At 41.4% G+C, this 27,167-nt stretch overlaps 1 protein-coding gene across 8 annotated transcripts in view; it reads left to right on the top strand.

Annotated features, from left to right (window-relative positions):
- The first annotated feature begins 837 nt into the window (after positions 1 to 837).
- pclob (piccolo presynaptic cytomatrix protein b) overlaps positions 838 to 27,167 on the top strand; it is a 72,157-nt gene continuing 45,827 nt past the window's right edge. For all 8 annotated transcript variants that reach the window (XR_008570337.1, XR_008570338.1, XM_054775578.1 and 5 more), the window contains exons 1-13: positions 838 to 972; positions 3,832 to 4,951; positions 6,858 to 7,586; positions 8,834 to 9,616; positions 9,684 to 10,475; positions 10,740 to 11,666; positions 11,761 to 12,618; positions 12,714 to 13,541; positions 13,638 to 14,435; positions 15,353 to 16,132; positions 16,214 to 17,365; positions 17,456 to 18,472; positions 18,591 to 19,511. Coding sequence is in view for 6 of the 8 variants with exons in the window: in XM_054775578.1 (XP_054631553.1) it covers positions 4,082 to 4,951; positions 6,858 to 7,586; positions 8,834 to 9,616; positions 9,684 to 10,475; positions 10,740 to 11,666; positions 11,761 to 12,618; positions 12,714 to 13,541; positions 13,638 to 14,435; positions 15,353 to 16,132; positions 16,214 to 17,365; positions 17,456 to 18,472; positions 18,591 to 19,511 (10,455 nt within the window). In the remaining 2 variants the exon portion in view is untranslated. The remainder of the gene's footprint in view (positions 973 to 3,831; positions 4,952 to 6,857; positions 7,587 to 8,833; positions 9,617 to 9,683; positions 10,476 to 10,739; positions 11,667 to 11,760; positions 12,619 to 12,713; positions 13,542 to 13,637; positions 14,436 to 15,352; positions 16,133 to 16,213; positions 17,366 to 17,455; positions 18,473 to 18,590; positions 19,512 to 27,167) is intronic.

Raw genomic sequence — 27,167 nt, 5'->3', positions numbered from 1 at the left:
ACCAATGCACACAGACAGATGCAGAATGAACCCTCTTGTCATCCAGCCTGTGTGGTTTAGAGAGACGAGGAAATGAAACAAGCATGCATGCATGTCAATTTGTCGAGGTCAGCATAATTATCGACTTAGTTTTTTTTAGCATTCCATTAATCGATTTATCGATTATCATGACAGGCCTAGATACCGCACATGCTTGAACATGCATTTCCCCAGCGCTAGTCTCATTAACAGTAGCAGTATCACATTGTAATCATGTAACACAAGGTAAATTTACATGTTTTGAGTGTAGATGTATTTTCTGGGATTTCCGAGCATACTTAAATGCAGTAAATTGTACTTCCACACAAACATCTTTTTGTACTTCTAAATTGTACTTTTAAGCATTATGTCAGTGAGAAATAAGAATATCCACTTGCTGTTTTCCTATATCATTCTTGTATTGGATGTCATTAAAGTGTGCAGATGTACCTAATGACGTGACGAGGTGTGCATATTAGACAAAAACTGTCCTGTACCATGATCGTAAATATGCAATATCCACCAGTGTTTTGTGATAAACAGCACATGCGGACATATTACATCACAAATACTGCTATAAAAACGTCTGGCGTCTTTTAGACATGAATGCAGCATTCCCTTTTGACTTCACCAACATGACATTTACAATTCCTCATCACTAAAACGTGCAAGACATCCACGTAGGCATGTCCAACTGCTTTACTTTGGTCACGTGAGTCACGTGGATGTAAAAAAAAAAAAAAGATCGCCGTCCCCTTTAATTTCTCTGCGTGAGCTATAAGACATGCATTGTGATCACCTGTCAGCTGGGGCGCATGCGCATTGCGCACAGGAGGCGGAGAGGCTGCTGATCGCTCTTTCTATCTGCTGCCCTGTGCCCTCCATCACTCACGGGAAGGATATTACAAACACGTCGTTTTTGGACAACGATGGGGACGCATATCACATTTGAAGGTATTATCATTATCATTGTAGCGGAATGAGAGCAACACACTGTTCGACATTGTGGCCGCGGAGGGTGAAGGATGCAGGAAGGGAGGAGATGCGCGGGAGGTGTTTTCCCCCCCCCACACACACACACGCACACACACACGCATACACACGGTGACTGGTCATCCTTCCTGACATTTGATTTTTTGCTATTTAGACCATATACTGTATGCATAGAATTAGTGTGAAATAGCTTCTGGTCAAGGGCACAGAAAGGAAATGTGGATGAGGGGTTCTCAATCCGCGTCGTCACGCTTCACTCTCTCACTACAGTAGTTTACACCATCCAACATACTGGCAGTTTAAATGTCATCTGCTGCTTATTTGATCATTTTTGGATTGCAACCTCGTATGTAGTAGAAAAGCAATATATTTGCAATTGAAAAATCATTCATTTTATCACTAAGCTAGATTGCAGTGTTTGCACCCTAGTGTGATGAATGACACAAGCAACTGCACCTTAAATGACCATTTAATTGCAGCTTTTGCACATTGTTCTGTGTTGTATTCAATCTGTCAGGCTTGTAATGTTTATGCTCACCAGAGCGGCTCACTGACCTGGTCCATGCTCCTGCATAGAAGCAACAGTCTACTGTAGAGAGTAAATCAAAGCGCAAGGCTGAATCGTTAATTACTTTTTTTAAAAGATAAGAAGCAACGAGTGATATGCTAATGCTTCACCTTGGATGAAAACCCTCTGACTTTGTAGTGTGTTAAGATTAACATATAGCACCCAAGACATAATTAATCATGATGTTATGTAACACCCTGAGTGGACACTGAGTAACAACCCTGTTTCCGTGTAAGTGCAAGAAGGGCCTGTTCTTTAAGGTATCATGACAGGAGTGGTTAAAGGTCAATTACAGTATTTTTCACCAACTTTAAATAAGTCTCAGATGCCCCACAATAGTGTATTCAAAGTGTGTTGTCCAAAATCTTGCCTTGATACTGGAATGTAGTTTAAAAGTGTAGTAACATGCAGTTTTATGTATCTGTTGCTTTAATGCTAATGAGTTGTGTTTGTCCACGCCTGTCTCCAACAAAGTGTGTGGCTTGTGTACTTTATCCACTTTTTACATACACACTAAAACTCGGCACTTGTCCAACATAATATCACATACAACCATGTAACCTTAAGGACTGTGGGAGGACACAAACATTAGCAACACTAGTATATATCTGTGACCTACAGTGCTAACATTACAGTCACATTTTAACTGCAACATCATGCTAGGTTAGCCTATTCGCTCCAACGTCTGACTGATGGATAGTGTGCAGAGCTCCAAGCTTTATTTTAAGATGCGTTGTGAAGCCTACTTTTTTTCGTGACCTTCATGAAGGGGTGGGCGTCGACACAAGTTGGGACCCTCTAGCTAGGGGCAGGTCAGAGGTGGTATCATGCCTTCAAAATAAGAGTGCTCTTTGTCACATTTCTCTAATTGTGTAAACAAAATAAGCGTGTCATTAAAATATCTTACATAAATAACACGATTGGCATTACATCTGTGACGACATCTTCCTTAATCACAAGCACGGGCATCACGGTTTGTTGAAGATTTTGTGGCCATATGTGCTGAGGCCGACATCCCATTAGAAAAGTTAGCTAAGCTACATCCATTTCTCAGTTACTGGACAAAATGTGCCAATGATGTACTGCATCAATAAATGTAAGGATTTTTGCATTTCATTCACTAACCCAAATAGCACACTCTATGCTGGTAAAATAAGTGGAAAAGGTAAAAAATTGAATAAAAAAAATTAAAACCGCCGATTTTTTTCCATTTTTATCTCTTCTAAGATGGACTTCTATTAGATTAGGGACCTGACTCCCAGAAATTTGTTACAAAAGCCAAACAATATTGTTGGTCATGCTATGTAATAAAAAAATAAATTCAGGAATACTTTCCTTGCAATATTTTTAATGCTTTGAAGAGCTATTTCATAAACATATTCAATTCGTGTTTGCAACAAAAGCTTATAGTTGTTATCCTGTACCGGATCGGATCGGCTCGGCTCGGCAAGACTACAAAAAAAATCAGAAAAGCTCGGAAGCCAAAAAATGTGTATCCATAATTGTGTGTGATGCATGCAAACGCGGCCATTCTGTTCATAATGAATTCAAGATTCGTCAATGGTCATGTACATGCAGTCATGCCAATGTTCCTGATTTTTTAAAGCAGGAGCAGCATGAGCATCGATAGAAACTGAAAATGATCAAAATTTCCATTTCAGAGTCAAACTCTTGCCAACATAAAATATTCTCAACCGCCATGCAAGTGTAAAAATAAGATAACCACGGTAAAATGAAGGCGTCAAAGCAATTAAAGTTTGTGTTAACTTTGTATCAGTTCTTGATGCCAAGATGATTCAGTTTGCAGATGTGTTAACATTCTTGATTACAAAACACTCAACCTTAACAGCGTATGGTGATGCTGGTTTATACACTCTTAGTGCCATAAATGTGACTCCTCTTCTTCCTTCGCCAATAGATTCCTTTCTGTAGTATTGAGCCTTGAGAAGATATACTGGAATAGAAAAACATATCAAAATGTGTGTTGTATACTCTTGTGTACGTCCAGTAAAATGGGCCAATACAATTAATGAAGACCCGCTAACAGAACAATTGGTGTTTATGTTCCTTCTATTATTATAATTATTATGCCATCCTGCTGTTGTTTTATAATGCATTTTGGCACAGACAGACGTTAATGTGGTTCACACATTCTCTTCTCCATTATTTCTCCGTCTTATCTTGTTCCCTGTCATCCTGACCTCCCCCACTACACCATCTCCCCATCTTCCATCTCTGTCTCATGCATTCAGGAAGTCTAATGTAGATGCAGAGCCAGAGGAGAGTCCAGGCAGCAGCAGTAGTAGCAGCAGCAGCACTAATAGCAGCACCAGCGGGGCTGTCGATGCTCTCTCCTCAGCTCCGACTCCAGCTCCCCCTCAGGCGTCTGCAGGAGCGCCCAGAGAGGGAACAGACAGCAGCTCCTGCTCTGACTCAGACACTTCTGTAGACTCCAGCTCCTACGAGGAGGAGGAGGAGGAGGAAGAAGAAGAAGAGGGCAAGATGTTCTCCTCTAAATTCCTCAGTGGGGGCAACCCGCTTAGTGCTGTGTCCTCTGCTGTGAACAAGTTTGGACTATTTGGCGATGAAGCGGAAGGGGACAAAAACCAGAAAGCTTCCCCACAGCACGGGGTCAAGCCAAGTGGAGACCAACAGTCAGGTTTGGACCCTAACAAAAGCATGCTACAACAGAAGGGACTCCCCAAATCCAACCAGGGTGATCCTGTGCAGAAGAGCCAGCCCCTTGCTAAACAGAGAGGAACAGAGCTGCATGGGAATGGACAGACAGGACCCGTAAAACAGCCCTCAGCACAACCTGATGCTCAGCCGAAGAGCTCAATGCAACATGGTTCACCCAAAGCCGAAGGACAACAACAGACTAGGAGTGACTTACCTCGAGCGGGGACACCACAGCAAGGGAATGCTAAGACTGGAATGCGACTGGACTCAGCACAGCCAGGAGCACCCAAGGTTGGACAACAACAGCAGCAGGGGTCGCCTAAACCTTCCCAGCAACAACAAAGTTCACCAAATACTGGACAGCAACAACAGCGGTCACCTAAACCTTCCCAACAACAGCAGAGTACCCCTAAAGTTGGCCCAACACAGGCCGCATCCAAGGCGGGAGCACAGCAGCAGTCCAGGCCTATAGGACCTGGTACGCCTGACCACTCACGGGGGTCAGGGTCTCCATCGCCAGCACGGAGTCAAGATTCGCATTCTCAAGCAAAACCAGTAGTCAAGCCACTTTGTCCAGTTTGTAATACCACCCAACTCAACATACACACCAAGGAACCACCAAACCATAAAACATGCACACAGTGTAAAACACAAGTTTGCAGCTTGTGTGGCTTCAGCCCGCCGGACTCTGATGTAAGTTGGATTGAACTCCAAATTGCAATTTTTCCCATAGGAAATAATGCAAAAATCATGAGCGCTAGGAGAAGGGTGACCCCAACTATTGGCCTTTTGGAAGGTGAATCAGTTAGATGTAGGCAATGAAATATACAGTATTTTAAAATTGTTGCAAATAATTATTTATTATTTTGTATTATTTATTATTTTAGACAATCACATCATGAAACCATCTTGAAACAAGGAAATAGCTACCACAGATTTTTGGCTTGATATCAGTCTCATAAGATGACACTTAATCGCACATAGAATTACGATTAAGTCAATTTCCTCTGGAATGCTGCAGTGAGGATTATGTGAGTTGAGGATTATGGGAAATTGAGTGCTAACAATAAAGAATCACTTTCAAGGTCAATGCATCATAAAATAATTTACAGTAAGTAAGGTTTTACCTTTTTTGTGTCATACAAGTGTAAAACTACTTTTAAAAACAATTTTTAAATGTCTTAAATTTAATGCTGAAGGCATAATTTGAAGGTGAGGTTTTTACTTTATGCATCTCATTTTTACAGCTTGTCATGCAAGTGAAAAACTAAGTTACTATAAAACGTAAAAAAATGAAACACTTAATCTTCATAAGAACTGACAAAGATTGTGTGGAGTCTTTCCGCTTTGAACATGAGTCCTAGGGTAACTTCTGGTGTTTTTTCAATACATGTCGCAAAAAGACCAGAAACTCAAAGCTCTTTGACTCGTAAGCCGCTACTTTTTTTGTGAACTTTGAATCCTGCGGCTTATACAGTGGTGGTCTCATGACATCTCCTTTACTTCAGAATTACTACTAATTGTTTAAATACTAGAGCCAGTTAGTAAACGTTAGCTCTTTCTTTGGCAGGAGTCAATCACGAGCTATCAGTGCACTCACGATGAGCTTGTTAACCCATTGGAAATCGTAGGAGGTCAATATATATGACAGTATAACAATATGGTAGTCTGTCTCATGGTGTCATCTTACAAAGAACACTAAACTCATCACTCAGCAACTGAACACTCAAAAGGTATATCTGAGAAATATACAAACATGTTGCAGTTAAAAAATACCCAACTCTTTTAAAGTTTTTCCATAATGCATCGCGTCTGAGCAACTCAACCATTGGTGCCTGTGTGGCGCTGCAATGACACAAGCCTCCCTCTGCGCTCCTCTGGCTCCCTCTGGTGGACAGAGGCAGCAGAATCCATCTATTTTGTATGCCGCCTGTTCTCCAATTAAATGCTTTGCTAAGAAGAAATGCATTATCGGAAAAATTTAAAATATATATTTTTTCATTTTAAACTTGTATTGGTACATGTTTGTATATTTATTAGGTATACCTTTTGAGTGTGAAGTTGCTGTGTGATGAGTTTAGTGTTCTTTGTAAGATGACATCATGAGTCAGACTGTTACATTGAATAATGACCTCCTGCAATTTCCAAAGGGTTGACAAGCTCGCTCGTTTTTTCATAGCTCATGATTGGCTCCTGTCAAATAAAGAGACTAGTGACTAGTGGCTATAGACTCATGCGCACCACAGCATGCCATTTTATGATGTGGACATGTGCAGTTTATAGTCCGGTGTGGCTTATATATGTCCAAATCTGTTACTTCCTTTAAATTTAGGGGGCTTGGCTTATGCACTGAAATTTACAATAGTTTTGGTTATTTTCAGTTAATTTTAATATTGTCATGTCTCACTTGACAGTATCTTGAACTAGAGATATTTTTCCCTGGAAATGTCAAATTCGTAATTGTACTGTATAAACTCTGCGGCACTCAACCTCCACTGTATCACACAATTTACATATTAACATTTCATCAGTTTCAGCTTCATATGAATCAGAATGTATAGTTGATGATAAAATGATATCTACTTCTCTTTTTGTACAGGGATCTGAGTGGCTTTGTCTCACCTGCCAGATAAAAAGAGCTGAAGCACCAATGAAAAAGCCAACATCCAAAATGCCATCAATGCCTGCTGCTCCTGTCAAAAAGGAGACACCGGCATCAGGTTCACCCAGCAAGACCCCAAATTCTTCAGCTAAAGTGCCAGCCAAAAGTGAGGTTAAGGTTCAAGGGAGACCAAAACATGTTGGTGCAGACTCTACGCAAAAGACTCTTCAGGAGAACCAGACAGCACCAGGGTCCCAGAAACCACATCCTTCGAGTGGACCAGATCAAAGAAGTGTGAGTCCTGCACCACAGCAGGTGTCCGGGGGACTGTTTGGCTTTGGTGCTTCAAAACCAGCAAAGCCAGCAGAGGAGTCAGTGACTGGGAAAATGTTTGGATTTGGTTCTTCCATATTCAATTCTGCATCTACGATGTTAGCCTCCACGCCACCAGTTTCTCCTAAAATGCAACCCGCCAAGAAGACCAAACCATCAGAGCAGGAGAAGAAACTCCAACCCGAGCAGGCCAAAGTTCAATCAGCAGGACAGGTCAAAGTTGTAGAGGAAGCACCCTGCAATGTCCCCCACAAAGGCCAATCCTCTTGTGCTATCTGTAAGATGGTGCTCAACGTGGGCTCCAAGGACCCTGCCAACTACAGCAGCTGCACGGAATGCAAAAGCACTGTGTGCAACCAATGTGGATTTAACCCCATGCCAAATGTTAAGGAGGTAAGACACACAAAGGAGGTATAAAAACGCAAAAATGCAGTGTATCTCTTTGAACAGACATTGCTGTAGGCAGATCACTCACAAACAAAAAGCTGCATCATTATTATTCTGTGGTTATTCTGTGGTCTCATAGGCGAATAACAATCACTTCCAATCTGGCTTTCTATAATTAAACTATATTGACTTTTTAAGATCTTTAAGGTATTTTTTAAGGTCTTAACCAACAGCAGATGTTATGCTAAAAATACACATCCACGCCTCTCATGCTTGTACTACAGGCGAGGCCACACACTGAAGTAAATGGATAAGGCATCTTCCTGGCAGTCTGAAACATAAATGACTTGACATAAAGGACACACATTCGACTCTGTAATTCAATGCACAATGTGCAGCTTTTAAAGACAAGCTTGCCAACGACAGCCCAAGGCTACTGCTTTTACCCTCAAATACTGATGTGCACAGTTTTATACAACGGTAAAAAAATACGGTAAAAAATACGGTAATAAAGCATGTAATACTAAATGTATTACATGCCATTGAATTTGAAAAATCGACAACATATCCAGTAACTTACAACAGTAGTTCAATATCAATTGCTCTCCAGAGCACTAATAAAATGAGACAGGTCTAGATGTTTTAAGCTATAGCAACTTTTTAATTAATTATCTTTGGACATTTAAAGGGATAGTTCTGATTTTTTGACATGAAGTTGTATGACATTCCCATCAGCAGTGTAGTCCAATAACAGCGACTTACCTACCAGCTGATCTCCTAAGTCCAGTTTTGGTCGTATTTCGGTGATGAAGAACGTAGTTCGACTTAGTTGCTGGGAACATTTAAGTAGAGTTTGGCTTCTCAAAACAATATGCGTTCAAAAGAGTAATACATTTGCATCACAAATATGCCTTCTCAAAAAAATCAGACCTCACAAAACGCTCTGCGTTATATTTGTCTCCCGCCGTATCCTGTGTACTGTCGCCTGTGCATTCATGTGTATGGGATGAACACACTCGCGGTAATAACACTCTTCTTCCACGATGGAGCGCTGCGGCCATCTTGTTTACGTATGTGTTCCACAGCGGAAGAAGATGTGAGTGTTCTCATCCGATACTCATGAATGCACAGGCAACAGTGCGCAGGGTTACGGCGGGAGACATATATACTGTAATGCGTACCTAGTTTGATTGATGACTCTTATATTATGGACAAATCATCATATCAAATCTTTTCCCTTTGTGTCATTTAAGGGGAAGGAGTGGCTTTGTCTACACTGCCAGGTGAGAAGAGCTACCAAAGGAATTGAACCCCTGAAAGACACTCCGTTGGCTACTTCGCCGTTAAAAAGGACTATACAACAAAAGACTTCTGCACCAGGCTCTCCACAGAGGAATGTAACTACTTCAGCATCACAGTCAACCAAGGCTGAAGCTGTTAAAGCACAAGACAGTCAGAAACCGGCTAGCCCAGCTCCTGCCCAGAAAACACAGCAGGACAAGGCAGATCTACAGAAGAAAGCAGAACAGTCAAATGTAACTCCACAAAAGCAAGGAAATGCTGCTGAAGCCTCTGCACAGCATGAAACCGGAGGATTTTTTGGTTTCGGAAGCCCTAAAAAGCAGCTTGATCCTGCTAAACCTGCAGAGTCAGTAACAGGGAAGATGTTTGGATTTGGTTCTTCTATATTCAGCTCTGCATCCACTTTGATTTCCTCTTCTGTCCAAGATGATCCTAAACTGGCAGCCTCACCAGCTTCTCCCAAGATGCCTGCTTCGAAAGACGCTCCATCCGCAAAGAAAGCAGAGCAGGAAAAGAAACCAGAACAAAGCCAGCAGGATCTGAAAGCAGACAAACCGTTGTCAAAACCTACAGCGAAAGCAGTTGTGTCTAAAGTTGGTCCTCCGTCCTGCCCTGTCTGTAAATCAGCATTAAGTGTTGGCTCTAAAGATCCACCCAACTTCAACACATGTACAGAGTGTAAAAATGTTGTCTGCAACCAATGTGGATTCAACCCCATGCCAAATGTAAAGGAGGTAAGACACTTTATTTTATTACTCAACTCATGATATTTTAATAAACACTAAACAGACTATTTTACAGGTGAAGGAGTGGTTATGCCTCAGCTGTCAAATGCAACGAGCCCTCGGAGCTTCCCAACCTCCAGGGACCCCCATTATGAAACCACAGGCCTTGCCAAACACAGCTCCTACATTTTCTGATGTCCCCAAGAAGGAAATGAAAGACATCCCAACAACTGCTGAGTCAAAAGTGAAGGAAACCTCTGCTGCTTCAGAACCAGAGAAAGAAGTTGCAAAGAAGGACATTGGAAAAGGACCAGAGAACCAAAAATCCCTCACTATGGCTACAGGTCCAAAAGCTCAATCGGAAGACCAGAAGAAAGGACCACAGAAGTCACCAATTAGTAAAACTGGTCTTAAGGAGAATAATGCTTCTTCCAGTGCACAAAAAGACTCCCGTGATCCTAAACTTCAGTCTGATGCGGTGAAGTCCACTGAATCAGTAGGTGGAAGAATGTTTAGTTTTGGTTCCTCCATCTTTACTTCTGCATCCACTTTAATAACCACAGTCAGCCAAGATGAATCTAAAACGACAGCACCACTGTCCCCCAAGATGCCTGCCACCAAGATGACCAAATCGCCTCTTGCTCAGGAAAAAGAACAGAAGAAACAAGAGCCAGTCCGACAAGCTAAGCCTCCATCTGATCAATCAAAGGAGGCTACAGCTATCAAAGACGGCAAATCTACCTGTCCTTTGTGTAAGGTGGAAATTAATTTGGGTTCCAAGGATCCTCCCAACTACAGCAAATGCACAGAATGCAAAAACACAGTTTGTAACCAGTGTGGATTTAACCCGGTGCCAAATCTAGCAAAGGTAATTAAAACAAATATAATTTTTCCAATAATACATATATTTCTTTAGTTATTAATTTCAAATCATTTGAAAAAACATACATCTGAGATTTCTTTTTCTTTACAAGTTTCTTTTTTTTTCTCTTGATTTGTGACCAACAAACAAGTGTCTCCAAAACATAAATTTTCTGATTTATTAGAAAAACATGTTTTTTCACTGGACAGCAACAATGTACAATCAGTGTAAATATTCACTTTTGTTATTCTCAATATATTTGTTTTCCAGGAAAAAGAATGGCTATGCTTGAACTGTCAGATGCAAAGAGCTCTGAATGCATCAGAAGCCACACAGCTTGCCATAAAACCTCCAAATGCAGTGAAAAAAACCCATCCATCTTCTGTACCTCACAAAACAACAGTTTCAAATGAAGTTGAAACAACTAAGAAGGAATCATTGAAATCCGACGTGTCGCTGAATGTGCAGAGTGCAGCATCTGAAAAGAAGAAGCAGGGTTCTGCACCAACTACTCCGCAAAAGAGTCAGCCCACAGCTGGAACACCGGCAACTAAGACTGCTCTTGGACAAGAACAAAACAAACAGGGTACCCCAGTGTCTGACCAGGAACCTCTAAGGAAATGTGATACCCAGAAAGCACTTGACCAGACTCCTCAGTCTGATTTAAAACAGAGTAAAGTTACCTCAGATGGCTCGAGTGGCCCTAAAACAGGTTCTCACACTTCCAAAACAACAGACTCTATCACTGGAAAGATGTTTGGCTTTGGTTCTTCTATTTTCAGCTCAGCATCCACTCTAATATCATCAGCTGTTCAGGAGGAATCACACACTACACCGCCAAGCTCTCGCAAGATGTCTGCCCCAGTGCAGGTCTTTCCAAAGAGTGCTAATGAACTCAAAATTTCTCCCAAATGTACACCAACGGTATCCCCCAGCAAAATACCACCAAAAGGACCTGAAAGTCTTGCTCGGGAAGTCAAGAAACAGGAAGAGGCCAACCAGATTAAACAAGGTCCATCACAGCCAGCAAAGGCAGGCACAATTCCTCAAACCCAACCGGCAGGCCATGAAAACTGTCCACTATGCAATATCAAACTGAACAACAGCTCGAAGGAACTTCCAAATTACAATACCTGCACTGAGTGTAGGACCACTGTTTGTGACAAATGTGGATTTAATCCAATGCCTATTGGAGAGGTGAGTCGAAATCTATGTTCCAACTTATTGAAATGTTAAATTTGACATCAAAAGAATCACACAATTAATGCTCTATTTCTATGCTCTATTTCAGAAAAATGAATGGCTATGTCTTATCTGTCAGATGAAAAGAGCAGTGGGAACATCTGAGCAACCAGCTTCTCAAAATCAGTCTCAAACATCCCATAGTAAAGTTCCTGCTGTAGTCAAGTCAATGGATACCTCCAAACCAGCTCCAACATCGCAGCCAAAGGCAAATCCAAGCCACGCTGAACCCCCACAAGAAAAATCAGCTTCGGTTAAGTCAGGCAAACCAGAAACTTCAACCACACCAGTGAAGTTGACTAGCCTGGCACCTGATGATAAAACACAACAGAAAAATGAGAAGACATTTCCTGAAAAACTACGAGATTCAGCAAGCCAACCTGGACGTAAACAAAGCAATGCCACTGAAGCAAAGCAGCAAGAGACAGGAGGATTTTTTGGCTTGGGTGCTACCAAATCTCAACAGGACGCAGAAAATTCTACAGATTCGGTCACTGGAAAGATGTTTGGTTTTGGTTCTTCAATATTCAGCTCTGCATCTTCATTAATAACATCTGCTGTTCAGGATCATCCTAATAAAACTCCCCCAGCTTCTCCCAAAAAGTCTCCTGTTATGGACATTAAATCTGACGTTCATCAGAAGTTGGAGCTGCAGAAGAAAACAGAGTCAACACAGCAGAGCAAGACGCCTCCAACAGGTCCAGCTAAAGAGGGAAATAAGGTCACATCAGAACCTCCAAAGGCTGCAGAAACTACTAAATCAGCTGTCAAACCATGTTCTACCTGCCCGCTCTGTAAGGTTGAACTCATCATGGGTTCGAAAGACCAAGCCAACTACAATACCTGCACTGAATGCATAAACACTGTGTGCAACCAGTGTGGATTTAAGCCCATGCCTGTTGGAGAGGTAAGTCAAGACCCAACACTCTATATGTAATTTTTACAATTCAAGTAATTTATATAAGAAACAACACACAACCAATTGTATTTGCTTCATTTCAGAAAAACGAATGGCTGTGTCTTACCTGTCAGACAAAAAGAGCAGTTGAAGCGTCTGAGCAACCAGCTTCTCCAAAACAGGCTCCAACATCAAATAGCAAAGTTGCTGTTGCAGTCAAGTCGACTACGACAACTCAAGCAAAGGCACATCCAAGCCATGCAGAGCCCCCACAGGAAAAATTGTCTACAACTTCAGTTAAGTCAGGCAAAGCAGAAATTTCCACCACACCAGCAAAGTTGGTTAGCCCAGCACCTGATGATCAAGCACAACAGAAAAATGAAAAGAAAGTTCCTGAGAAACCACCAGATCTAGCAAACCAACCTGGACGTAGGCAGAGTAATGTCACTGCAGCAAAGCAGGAAGAGAAAGGAGAATATTTTGGCCTGGGCGCTACAAAATCTCAGCACAATACAGAGAAGTCTACAGATTCAGTGACTGGAAAGATGTTCGGTTTTGGTTCTTCAATATTTAGCTCTGCATCTACATTAATAACATCTGCTGTTCAGGATCAACCCAAACTGACACCACCAGCCTCTCCGAAAAAGCCCCCTACAAGGGAAATGAAATCAGATGTTCCTCAAAAGCTGGAGCAGACACCACAAAGAGAAACACATCTATCAGGTCCAGCTAAAGTGGAAAATAAGGTCACATCAGAACCTCCAAAGGCTGCAGAAGCTACCAAATCAGCTGTCAAACCAGGTTCTACCTGTCCTCTCTGTAAAGTTGAACTCAACATGGGTTCGAAAGACCAACCCAAATACAATACCTGCACTGAATGCAAAAACACTGTGTGCAACCAGTGTGGGTTTAATCCCATGCCTATTGGAGAGGTAAGTCAAGACTCGATACTTTATATGTATTTTTTTAATCTTAGAAGTACTTTATAGTAAAAAAAACACACACCAATTATATTTGTTTAATTTCAGAAAAACGAATGGCTATGTCTTACCTGTCAGACGAAAAGAGCAGTTGAAACATCTCAACAACCAGCTTCTCAAAAGGAGGCTCAAACATCAAAGAGTAAAGTTCCTGTTCCAGTCACATCAGTGGACATGTCCAAGCCAGCCACAGCAATGCAAACAAAGGCAAATCCTAGCCATGCAGAACTTCCACATGAAAAGCCCTCTACAACCTCATGTAAATTAGAAAAACCTGAAGTTTCAAATACACCAGAAAAATTGGTTAGCCCAGACCCTGATTATAAAACACCACAGAAAAATGAGAAGAATGTTCTTGAGAAACTTTCAGATCTGGCAAGCCAACCTGGACGCAAGCAGAATAATGCCGCTGCAACAAAATCTCAGCAGAATGCAGAGAATTCACTGACTGGAAAAATGTTTGGCTTTGGTTCCTCAATATTTAGCTCTGCATCTACATTAATAACATCTGCTGTTCAGGATCAGCCTAAGACAACACCACCAACGTCTCCCAAAAAGTCACCTGCAAGAGAAATTAAATTTGATGTTCCACAGAAGCTGGAGCAAACACAGCAGAGCAAGACACCTCAATCAGGTCCAGGCAAAGGGGGTCATAAGGTCACATCAGAACCTCCAAAGGCAGCGGAAGCAACCAATTCAGCTGTCAAACCAGGTTCTACCTGTCCACTCTGTAAGGTTGAACTCAGCTTGGGTTCGAAAGACCAAGCCAACTACAGCAGCTGCACTAAATGCAAAAAGACTGTGTGTAATCAGTGTGGCTTTAACCCCTTGCCAAATGAAACAAAGGTAAGACTATATTTTTATATGTTGTATCATTTTACTCTTTTGCTACATATACAGTATGGTAAACATTGGAATCTAGCATTACTAGATGTGGATACTTTACCTTTGTTGACCACTTGTATTTAATTACCAAACAGATGCATGAAGCAAGAAACATTTCCTGACTTTCACTTTTAATGCGCACCCCTACTCGCTAAATATAGCGACCATGTAGCTAAATTGCCAACACGGATCTTTTCTATATGTGAAGCAGAACCAGTGATCGCTGGTGCTTGTAAAGTTGACACTCAAATGTAACAACAGGAAACAGAACCACTCTGTGATTAAGGCTACAGACAAGTCGGAACATCTACGTGTTTTGATCTGACAAATCTTAAGTAACTTTGAGCAAATGTATAATTACTACAGCTTTTGCTTGGACATTAAGACATATCGGCAGTTGTTCAACTCAGACGGAAAAAACAGCCAGATGTCACTTATTGACACTGGGTTGGATTGCAAGGTCTATAGTCTGCGATAAGCACTTAATGTGCGGTTCCAATTGTGCCATGCACACTGCCACTTCCATATTACATCTAATATCATTCATAGTTGTGATGCCATAGTTCAAAATCTGATTCCGGCTGGCCTGTTCTCGCGAGACAGCTTCTCCAGCAAGAAATCTTATCACATTCTTGTTACGAGATCTTGCAACACCCCTAAGCATTACTACTATCTGAAAAATAAGTAGCTCATGACCTAAAAAATAAAACAATGTCTATTACACACAGATGACATAACATAATCCATTAATAAATTGGAATAAATCTGCAATTCGGCAATCAGTCTGGTGGTGTATCTATAGGACCCAGCTTCTCCATGACCCCAATGGTTATAGAGAATAGATCCATAAATAATTTTTAATGACTTTATTTTCTTAGGTGAAGGAGTGGCTGTGTCTCACCTGCCAAATGCAGCGAGCTCTGGGCACAAGCCACCTTACAGGAACTCCTAACTCTCAAGTTTCCACAAAAGATGTCATCAGCAGAGCTGAACCTGAAAAGAAAGTGGCTCCAACACCAATCTCACCTCAGAAACAGACAACAGCTGGAATAACAAAGCCTGCAACAGCTCAGTCTGCTAACAAGCCAGATGGTCAGAAAGACAGCATTAGTGCTCCTACTAAAAAGATACCACAAGATGATCACAAAACATCACCAGGCCAGACAAGGCAAGCTGAACACAAGCAGAATATTGCTGCTGCAGCACCGCAGCAAGCATCAGGAGGCTTCTTTGGTTTTGGTGGCAGTAAAACCCAACCTGAAGCTGTGAAACAAGCAGAATCAGTGACAGGGAAAATGTTTGGCTTTGGATCATCTATTTTCAGCAGTGCATCCACTTTGATTACTTCTACAGTTCAGGACCAGCCCAAAACCACTCCACCGGTCTCTCCCAAGATGTCCCCCGCAAAACAGAGTCCATCTTCTTCTGTCCAGAAGAAGGAACAACAGATTAGGCCAGAGCAAAAACAACAGGCTTTATCTGAACAGACCAAAGTGGACACAACTCCATCTCAAAAAGATGCCGAGTCCACATGTCCACTTTGTAAGGCTGACCTCAACATTGGGTCCAAAGAGGTACCTAACTACGATAAATGTACCAACTGCAAGAGTACAGTCTGCAAACAGTGTGGATTCAATCCTATGCCAAACGTTTCAGAGGTAAGTAAAGTATTGCTTATGCCACAATGGATAATATAATTGCAAAGGAGAAACTCAATATTCAGTACTTTTGTCTTATAGAAAAAGGAGTGGCTGTGTCTGACGTGCCAGATGCAAAGAGCTGTCTCAACAGCAGAAGCAGTAGAACCGCCATCTGTGAAACCTCAGTCATCACCCAACAAAGTGACTAAACCAGCTGCTGCCACCCCTTATCAAAATAAAGAAATGATACCAATACAAAAAGGAGATATGGACAACAATCAGAAGGACAAAATTCCACTAGTTGCAGTAGAAAGGAATGAAGTTCCAACAAACGAGATGAAACCTGGTTCACTACCTGCTAAAGAAGTCCAAATCTCCACAGTAACTCCAGTTGAAGCGAAGGCACCTGCAGGTTCAAACATTGACACACCTTTAACTGAACAAGCATCTCCTGCCAGCACAGATGTTAAACCATCACTAAAGAAGAAGGAGGCTCAAACACTACCAACCTCACCTGCAACAACAGACGCATCGGATAAAAAAGAGCAGGTAGCAGAAGAAATTCAAAAGTTAGTTGGCCACGGAGCCTCGTCCGCTGATATAAAGCAGCCATCCAAATCCCCAAGCAAAGAGCCAAACCTTGTTGCCAAAGCTTCCCCCTCCACAGCACAGCCAACCAGAGGTACAGGAAGTTTAGTTAACATTGATGCTACAAAATCTCAGCAAGGGGTCTCCAATGCAGCTGAAGCAGTGACAGGGAAGATGATGGGATTTGGTTCAATCTTCTTTAGCTCAGCATCATCTTTAGTAACAACCGCCGTTCGTGAGGAATCACACATTACACCACCAAGTTCTCGTAAAATGTCTGCCCCGGCACAAAGCTCTGATAAAATGCCAGCATCTCATATCCCAACGGTCAAGTCGAGCCCCACTGTATCTCCAATAAAAACCTCCACAAAGGAAGTGAAATCTGCCAATATTCATCAACAAGCGATGGAGAAGATTGTGGACCAACCTCACCAAGTCAAGGCTTCGCCACCAGGAATGAAGAAATTGGACCAAGGTTCATCAGAACCTTTAAAAGTAGATGCTCCATTACCTCCTCCGCAAGCAACCGAGCTCAACTGTCCTCTTTGCAAGGTTGAATTTAATGTGGATGGCAAAGATCAAGCTAATTACAACACCTGCACTGGATGTAAAACCACAGTTTGCAACAAATGTGGATTTAGTCCCATGCCAAATAAAGCAGAGGTAATCCAATGATAGACCTTGAGTAATGTATCACAAAACTATTGAAACTGACACATGATACGAGTAATATTGCATGTTTTGTTTTTACAGGGGAAAGAATGGCTATGTCTTAACTGTCAGATGCAGAGAGCACTTGGTGCCTCTGAACCTCTTGGGCTTCCCCTGATGAAATCTCTATCTTCACCAAGCAAAGAGATGCCTCCCCCCACGACGGAGAAAGATACAGCTATTCGCAATTCTCAGGAGGACACAAAGGAACCCAAACCTGTCGAAACTATCAGGATAGATACTACCAAAGACAGCAAATCCCCAGCCATTGGTGAACCATCTGAGAAGGCAAAAGTGGCAGCTGTTTCATTGCCTGAAAAAAGTGTTCCTCTTGAAATCAAGAAGAATGATGTTGCATTTGCTTCACCTGAGACTATCCCTAAAGGACAACCTGGAATACTCCTGAGCCAGCCTTCAGACTCTGGGGCCTCTACTGTAAAGGCTGTTCCCTCAACAGCACCAGAAGCAGGCAAAATTATCCCCCAACAACCTGCAAAAGCTGTGAAATCTCCAGCCAAATCAATGCCGGCAACAACCCAGCCTGCAAAACAGGAATCAGGGAGTTTCTTTGGCTTTGGTGGTCCTAAAACGCAATCTGCTAAACCTGCTGAGTCAGTGACTGGGAAGATGTTTGGCTTTGGATCATCTTTCTTGAATTCAGCATCCAGTTTGATAACCTCAGCTGTTCAAGATGAAACAAAAACAACACCTCCGACTCCACGTAAAATGTCTATGCAGGCCTCTCCTAAAACGATGCCGCCTGCTTCTCCTAAAACAATACCTGCAAAGGACATTAAACCACCTGCAGTCCAGAAAACTGAGGAAGCAAAACTGGAGACACCACAGGTGAAAACGACTCCCTCAACAGTGGTTAACGTGCCATCCGTGCTCCCCAAAGCACCTATAGCACCTCCAAAACCAGCTCAGCCCCCCTGCCCACTCTGTAAGGTGCTACTCAAGATGGATTCTAAGGATGCTCCCAACTTCAACACATGCACAGAATGCAAAACGACTGTCTGCAACCAGTGTGGCTTCAATCCAATGCCCAGTGTCTCAGAGGTAAATTGGATAAATGCGTCAAATTATGTCTATGTTAAAGATAGTTTGTATTTGCTTTGAAAATTCAATGGTTGCTCATATATTAATCCTAAATACTGACCGTTTGCTGTTTTTTAAGGTAAAGGAATGGCTCTGTCTGAACTGTCAGATGCAGAGGGCCCTTGGAGTATCTGAGACTACTGGACTTTCTGCAGTGAAACCTCAGCCCTCACCTACCAGAACTGGTCTTCCTCCTCCTCCTCCTTCTGAACATATAGTTGTTCAGCCAGAGAAGTCTACATCAGTCAAAGAAGAGGGCGCTAAACCCCTGAACGAGGACTCACAGACACGTACACTGAAAAAGCCGTATTTATCGGAAGGTGTGGCGCCAAAGACAAAAGTCCCTGCGGGTGGTGATCAAGGAAAGGGCCAGGGTCTGACCAAGCAGCCTCCTACTGGAAAACCCCCAACCCAGGGAGACATTTCTCAAAGTCCAAAACCAGAGGTCAAGGCTGGTGTTGCAAAACCGGCAGATGGGAAACCACCTCAGCAGCCTTTGAAATCTCCTGTCAAATATACACCACCGCCAGCAGCTGCAGCTCCTAAACAGGAATCTGGTGGGCTGTTTGGATTTGGTGCTCCAAAAACACAACCAAAGGCAGCTGAGACTGTCACCGGTAAAATGTTTGGATTTGGTTCCTCCATTTTCAGCTCTGCATCCACGTTGATAACGTCTGCTGTTCAAGATGAGCCCAAAACTACTCCAGTTTCTCCTAAGATGTCACCTGCAAAGGAAAACAAAGTACCAGATGCACAAAAACCACAACCGCCTCAACAGACCAAACCTACCTCCTTGGCTCATGTTAGAGCCCAGAAAACAAAAGTCACAGAAGGCCCCAAAGTGGATATTCCCAAAGCAGATACACTGGCCACCTGTCCACTCTGTAAGGTTGAACTCAATATGGCCTCCAAGGAACCACCCGATTACAACACATGTACAGAATGCAAGAGTGTTGTCTGTAGCCTCTGTGGATTTAACCCCATGCCGCATACTGGTGGGGTAAGTACAATACTTCAATCTTATCATTTTCCCCCTTTTGTTCAGTGGGAATCCCTTAAAACTCAGTGGTGATATATGTTATTAAAATACACAGGGAATGTGTGATGTGACACATTTGTGACTGGGGAATTTGGATAACACTTGTGCCTTTAAAGTGTTTCCATGTTAAGTCCAGGCTATATGACATGACTGATGCAGCCATCCAAGTGCTGTCATTACATAATAGCTCATGTCTTCAGCAGACCCGCGATACACAAAATGTATTAGGGTTGTTGTGCAACAGCATTAGCGAGATGGGATCTGATGTTGCATCAGAGAATCAAGCGAGGCTGTTGCCAGAACCCGTGAGAGAGATTTGAGATGGAAATGTTGTGTGATATGCTCAATAATAAGTAGAGGTGAAGCAGATTACGTCAAAGTCAATATAGTGCATTACATTAGAGCAGGAGATACTTCCTTCTTCTCGGGCCATCTGTTTTCAGCAGATCAGTGGCATCATGCAATTTTTCACTTTCTTCTTCATTGTATGTGGGTGGGCAGTCCACATACTGTATGTACAGTAACTATGTACTGAGAAAGGCTTTTGGTGCAGGTATTTGGCCAGGTTACAATGTTTTGTTTTAAAGCTATGATGTTTCTGTGAAATTGCAAAAATGAAAACTCGGTGACATTTGCTTTTTGCATGTAACATGTTCATAAGCTCTGAAGGAAAAGTAGCTATACTGTATGTTGGTCAGGTTTTTTGTGTATTTGTGATTTTTGTTGATTGGTGAGTGCAGATTTGTGAAAAAAAAACTGTTTCTGGGGTCATTGTGAGGGCCTATTGACCAAGTTGTTACAAATCTGGAAAGCTCTCATCAAGTGCTTTAGTTTGATGTATGACTTGACTATATAGAACAGATTTTTGACCTTGTTCCTGTTGACCATAGGCTCTTAACCTGAAAAGGCTGAAGTCAACTGAATATGAACTATTATAGGAATATGATATATGTTAATATAATATTTATTAATATTTAATATTGAAATGTTAAATGATGTTATATTTTATTGCAATAAGGTGTATGTAATCTAACAAGCTGAACCTCCACATATATCGTACTTTAGACTTTGACCTTTGAGTTTATCATAGTTGCTTTACTTTGTAAAACATTGATGCCAAATAACCTACATGGTAAATATGTGCTAATTTCTGAGTGTGAAACAAATGTTGCTGACAAACCAGGCAATCACTGTCGCAGGATAAAAATACTGTGTTGACCCAAATAGTCATCTCTCGCTACGTCGCGATTTGAATTTCACGGATTCACTCATTGACATAGTTTTTCAAAAATATTTTAAATAATAGTGCATGCAGTTTTGTGGTTGAATACAGCCTATCATTAGACAAAACATACATATATTTAAGCTAATGCTATGTATTTTTTGTTAAGCATTTTCAAGCATAAAAAATGGCTGCACTAAAATACCAATATAAGGCTTACACAAGACACATTAAAGACATTAACATAGTGTTCTACTCTAGTCACTAGGTGTCAGTAATGTTACTATAATGTTCGGTCAAATGCACATTCACCAGTCTTGATCGCCGGTCTATTTTTGCAGGTTTGAATTATCTCACAACAGGCACAATAATCGCAAATAAAAACCCCTAATAAAAAAAATGGGCTACTATTGCAGCCATAAGCCACATCAAGATGAAACTCAGCTCTGAATCCACAACATCACTTCTTGTCCACCCACAACACATGAGCATGAGTCTTATTATGTCTTAAATGCCCTAGTTACTGTTATTATGTCTACTATATTGGGTAACACGGATGACTGGGGTCAAGAGGGCTCTAATAAAAATGTATTTAGAAGGTTGTAAACTGGTTTTCTATGTGCTAACTACGAAAATATTTCATTGATAAATAAGGAGTCCTACTTCACTGTCGGTTCTTGAACCAATTTTCTGTATATGCGACACTGAATACAAGATGACCCCACTTTTTCCAAGACCCATTATATAATTGAAATAACAACTAGTAGATTACACTAAAAAGAGTTGTATTATTTAGCTGCTTGACAGTTGTTTGATGACTTAATTGATCATTATCTTAAAATTAGCATTATAACACCTCATCTGTTTTTTGCTAACTTGCCCAACACTTTTTTTTTAAGCGGGTCTGTGTCACGGCTGCATCTCTCCAGCTGACTGGAGTGTGTGAGTGACAAAGAAAAGCTCTGACTCGCTTTTAGGCATGGGACGGTATGAGATTCTAATGGTATGATAATCATCCTTCCATCCATCCATTTTCGTCCGCTTATCCGGGTCCGGGTAGCGGGGGCAGCAGTCTCAGTAGGGAAGTGCAGACTTTCCTGGACAACAAGGTGTTCCCAGGCCAGCTGTGAGACGCAAGCATGTCCTAGGTCTGACCCAGGGCCTTCTCCTGGCTGGACATGCCTGGAACACCTCACCAGGGAGACGTCTGGGAGGCATCCGGACTAGATGCCCAAGCCACCTCAACTGGCTCCTCTCGATGTGAAGGAGCAGCGGCTCTACTCTGAGCCCCACTCAGATGACTGACATCATCACCTATACCCAAAGGTCATGACCATAGGTGAGGGTGGGAACATAGATCAATCTATACGGTAAATTGAGAGATTTGCCTTCCGGCTCAGCTCTATCTTCACTACGACGGTCCGGTACACTGACCACATTACTGCAGATGCTGTACCGATCCGCCTTTCGACGTCACGCTCCAACCTTCACTCACTTGTGAAAGACCCCGAGATACTTGAACCCCTCCACCTGGGGCAGGACCTCATTACCAACCCACAGGGAGCAATACACCCTTTTCCGACTGAGAACTATGGCCTCGGATTTGGAGGTGCTGAGTCTCATTCCAGAAGCTTCACACTTAGATGCAAAGCGCCTCAGTAACCACTGAAGGTCCCAGCCCGATGAGGCCATCAGGATCACATCGTCAGCAAATAGCAGAAATGAGATCCTAGGGCCCCCAGACTGGACCCGCTCGACGCCTCGGCTGCGCCTAGAAATTCTGTCGATGAAAATTATGAACAGAATCGATGACAAAGGGCAGACTTGGTGGAGGCCAACGTTCACCGGAAACAGGCTTGACTTACAGCTGGCAATGCGAACCAGGCTCCTGCTCCGGTTGTACAAGGACAGAATGGCACGTAGTAGTGTGCCACCAATTCTGCACCCGTTTGATAACCTTGGGCAAAAATACCACAGTTTGATGGTTTCACTGAATTATAATTAAAGTTCTAAAATCTGTTATTTTGATATAACTTTACTGAAAAGAGAAAAAAAGGGCATTTTTAAACCATGTAATATAACATGCTTAAAGTGGAACATACTATATATGTATTTAAAATTAACAAAAAATAACTGAAATCTTTTGAAATAATAATAAATAAAATGCAGTTCTCAATGCAGTCTACTGTAGCTAATCCTGCAACTCAAGTCACAACACAATAAATATTTTCTTCGTAAAAAAAAAAAAGCAAAATGCAAATAAATGCAATCAAGTGGCTAAAGAAGGTCACGACTTAAAAATCGTTTAAAAACGTTATATGTTATGTTATTATTTCATAGTGGCAGGTCACACTAGTCCAAAAACTTCTGTTTCTGGGTCATGTGATTGTTGTTAGCAAATGAGACGTTGGTAAGTAGTCGTTCCTTGTTCAGTGGAGAGTAAATGCTTTATTCCCGTTATCCTCCACTCCTGTCTCCTTCTGGATCAAATCTCCACATTTGGTGACCCTCGACGTGAGTAATATGTCGACTGACAACAGCGCGGCCCTCCTGGCGCCGCTCAATAATGCTAACAAGGAAGCTATCGCCTGTGGTTTCAACACATGGAAGACCAGTTTCGACTGCGAGGAATAACACGGTACGTGACAAAGTATTTCCGTGTAGTGGCCGTGCTGGACCTAGGTATGACACGCGGTAGGAACGGTATAACGCACAAATTTAGTGGTTTTGAAACTGTGACTTTTTCATATTGACCTTGAAACTGGTAACTGGCCCATGCCTACTTGTATTTGGAAAAGGCATTTGGCATCACCTGCTTGTTTGCATGTACAAATCTCTAGACCCTTTTTAAAAAGGTTTTCTCTAGGGAAAAAATACTGTCTTATATTCTTGTCAATATGATAATAGGCATCCTCAAGCACTACAAGCTTTCTTAAATAGGCTGCATAAATCAATATAGACTCCTGCAGCGTCTCTCCTTTACACTGTCTCTTCTGGGGCAAACGCAATTAAACTTTTAGGACTTGGGGCTAGCACCGACATCACAACTGATTATTGCATCAACTGGCCTTTCCGCCTATCGATCTTATAATGAACACAAATTTAGTACGAGGCAATGGCTATTTTCTACTGGTCAAAGCAAATAGAGTTCATTCTGTCACGCACAAAGCTTGACACACGTGCTCTACTTATCACACCACAGTCACTTGCAGGCTTTTCATGGCATCAGCTAAAGCACATTCAAAAGGGAAAATGGCTAGACATGTTGCTGGCACTCAGCTCTTTCAAATGTTTTTTTTTTATGGATAGGTCCTATGACTGAAGCAATGTACCTTTATGTTGTAAAATATCCTATAAATAAATAGACTAGTCATACTATCTACTTAGCCAAACTGTGGCTGTTTTGATCAGCTTTGATGAGGGATACATCACCCCACCACCACCTCACACACACACACACACACACACACACAATCGACCTGAAGCCCTGAAGCTTTGCCATCTCTGGTGTCCACAGCCAAGTGAGAAGTGTCAATTACATAAGAAGCACATCATCTCTTTTAGTGTTATTCATCTATAAACCCACCCATGAATAAACCTTTTGGAATCTGTCTCACGGGAAGAAATGAAAATGCTCAAAATAAAATTCACTATTTTTGTTAATCAACAGAATTGCACAATGTCTATGGAAACTAGTGTACTAGTGTAGTGTACTACACTACACTACACTACATTAAATTAGTATATCAGTTGAATCATATAAAGATGCTTCAGTGATGATCATTGTGTACATTTTTTCCCTTTTTAAATCCTTTTTTTAAAGCAGTTTTAAGTAACATGTCAACATTCCTAAGAGAAGTAAACAATAATAATAATAGTAATAATGCATTTTATTTGTAAGCGCCTTTCAATGTGCATAGACCCAGTTAAAAGCAGTGCACGAAAGAAAAAAAAACACTGTATAATGTGACTAAATAAAACTAATATAAAGTAAAACTACTCATTTTTAACTCTGGAAAAAACCCACAAACAAGCCAATGGAAAAACATACTTGTGGAGTTCTTCTTTTAATAGCTGACTCCGGTAGTTCAGCTGTGCTGGTACTTTTAGATTTGACTGTGGCATTCAGCAAATTTTTATATCTTGTCTTGAGTCCTGTGCACGCTTCAAAGGCTCTGTCCTAAAGTGGTTTAAATCATATTTCTACAGACAGGCCCTTCTCTGTTAATCGTGGAACTTTCTCTCCGTCAGCTTGTAGGGTGCCTCAAGGCTCAATTATGGGCCCAGTCCTTTTTTCTCTCTACTCCCACTGGGATGCATTTAAAAAATATGTAAAATCCCAATTCACGTCTTTGCAGATGATGTGCAAATGCATTTACCATTTAACTATGAAACTAACTCATCTGGAGGATTACTTAGTGCTTACAGAATATCAAATATTTAAAATATGTCCCCAAATTTCCTTAATTTAAATTACAAAAAGCAGAGATTGTCATATTTGGTGAGCTCGACCTTCTCTCTGGCCTTAACAGTGGCATTGGTCTACTGTGGCCCCTCTGTGAAAAGTCTTGATGTTTTTAAGTGATAGTTCTTTTAAATTTGGCAATCAAATTAGCTCGGTGGCAAAGACTGCCTTTTTTCAGCTTAGACTTCTTGGGAAGGTTAAACCATACCTGTTTTTAAACCAGATAGAAAAGGTTGTTCACTTCTTGATTAAAATCTTGCCTGGGCTATTGCAACTCTCCATATCCATTTATACTTGAACAGTCCGCTTACAACTGGTCCAAAATGCAGCTGCTCGCCTGCTTAGAGGAACTAAAAGGCATGAGCACATCACTCCTGCATTTGCTTCTCTCCACTGGCTCCCTGCTGTTTTTAGAATTCAGTTTAAGATTTTATGATTTGTTTTTAAATTTCTTCATGGACTGACTCCACCCTATTTATCAGAACTGCTTGTTTTCCGGTCACAGCTCTGAGGTCTTGTGGTCAGTGTCTACTTTACCTTTGGCTGCTTTACCTTTCAACCTTAGAACTGCTACTTCCGTTGAGAGTTTCAAATCAATGCTCAGAACACACTTGTTTGCACTGGCTTTTAACGCAAGCTTAGCTGGACATTTTTTTTTTTTAGCTATTTTATTGTTATTATTTTAGCCTCTTATATTTTAATCTTTGTATTTATTGTAATTTTTCATTATCATACTGTTTTGTTACACTTGTACAGCACTTTGGGTCAGTAGTGGCTGTTTTAAAATGTGCTCTATAAATAAACTTGACCTTGATTATAGTTTAAACTCCAAAGTTTTTTCTATAACCTTTTCATTGAAGTCCAAATTGTAAGATTATTCCACTATAGTCCACAGTTTTTTCAATCAATAGATTCATTTAATGAAATAATCACATAATCACAATAATCATCAGATAGATGACTTTGACCTTTAGGGGGAGCCCTTGAGGTCAGTAGGTAAACATCACCAATGCATGTACACCATAGATTCAATGGTATCAAGTTTTAAGTATTGCACATCTCTGGTCTTTGTTTGAGTTGTGTCCTGCAATGTGACCCACTACCCAAACCACTGAGCTCTGTAGAATATCAAAGCTGCTGCTGTCACCATTTTTTTTGACATCTGCTCAAACTCAAGTTACTCCACTGAGGATTTCTAACTGCTGAGAGACAAAAGTTACCACTGGCATTATACTACAGAAGGAAAGGAATCGTTGGAATGCTTGCAGTTTTTATGAACCGAGTGCCTCTGTGGTTGATTTACCAATTAGCATGGTTGTTGAATTAGACAGGTCCATTTTGTTTGGAAGCATTTTGCTTTTCAATTGGTAAATGTATGGAATGAGTCATTTGACACTCATCCAAACATTAACTCATCTTTGCTTCATCTCATCGCATTTATCAGATTAGAAAAAGGAAGGGCTGAATTTCCTTTATTTTAGCATGAAGCACTCTGCTTATTAGAGATTAGTAGGTCAACAATGTGTGCAGACAGCAGGTGGGAGTTATAAAGAGCTGTGCTCTGTCTGGGCTGCAGAAAGTCGAGTATCTCAGCCAGCTCGGGCTTGTGCCAGAAAATCAATAACACACTTCCCACCCCCATCAGCAGTTTCTACAGAAAATCACGAAACAGAGGTTGAGGGAAAACTCTGTTCAAATGTTTATTGTATATAAGAAACTATCCTTCCGATTATGCTAGTTGTCATAATTGTGCATTTTGGCCTTATTTCAAAGTAATCCTACCTACAGTATTAGATGCAGATAAATACTAAGCATCCTGAACATTTTTTGGTATTTCATTCATCATTGTACAGTGGAACCTGAAAAGGCAAACACAATCCATTCAGTTTTGTATTTGAAATCATCAAGTGAATTCATTTGTTGCAAGCTC

The sequence above is a fragment of the Dunckerocampus dactyliophorus genome, chromosome 5 (genome assembly GCF_027744805.1).
Source record: "Dunckerocampus dactyliophorus isolate RoL2022-P2 chromosome 5, RoL_Ddac_1.1, whole genome shotgun sequence".
Taxonomy (NCBI): Eukaryota; Metazoa; Chordata; class Actinopteri; order Syngnathiformes; family Syngnathidae; genus Dunckerocampus; species Dunckerocampus dactyliophorus.
Note: the sequence above shows the minus strand (reverse complement) of the source record. Positions and strands in the feature narration are given on the sequence as shown.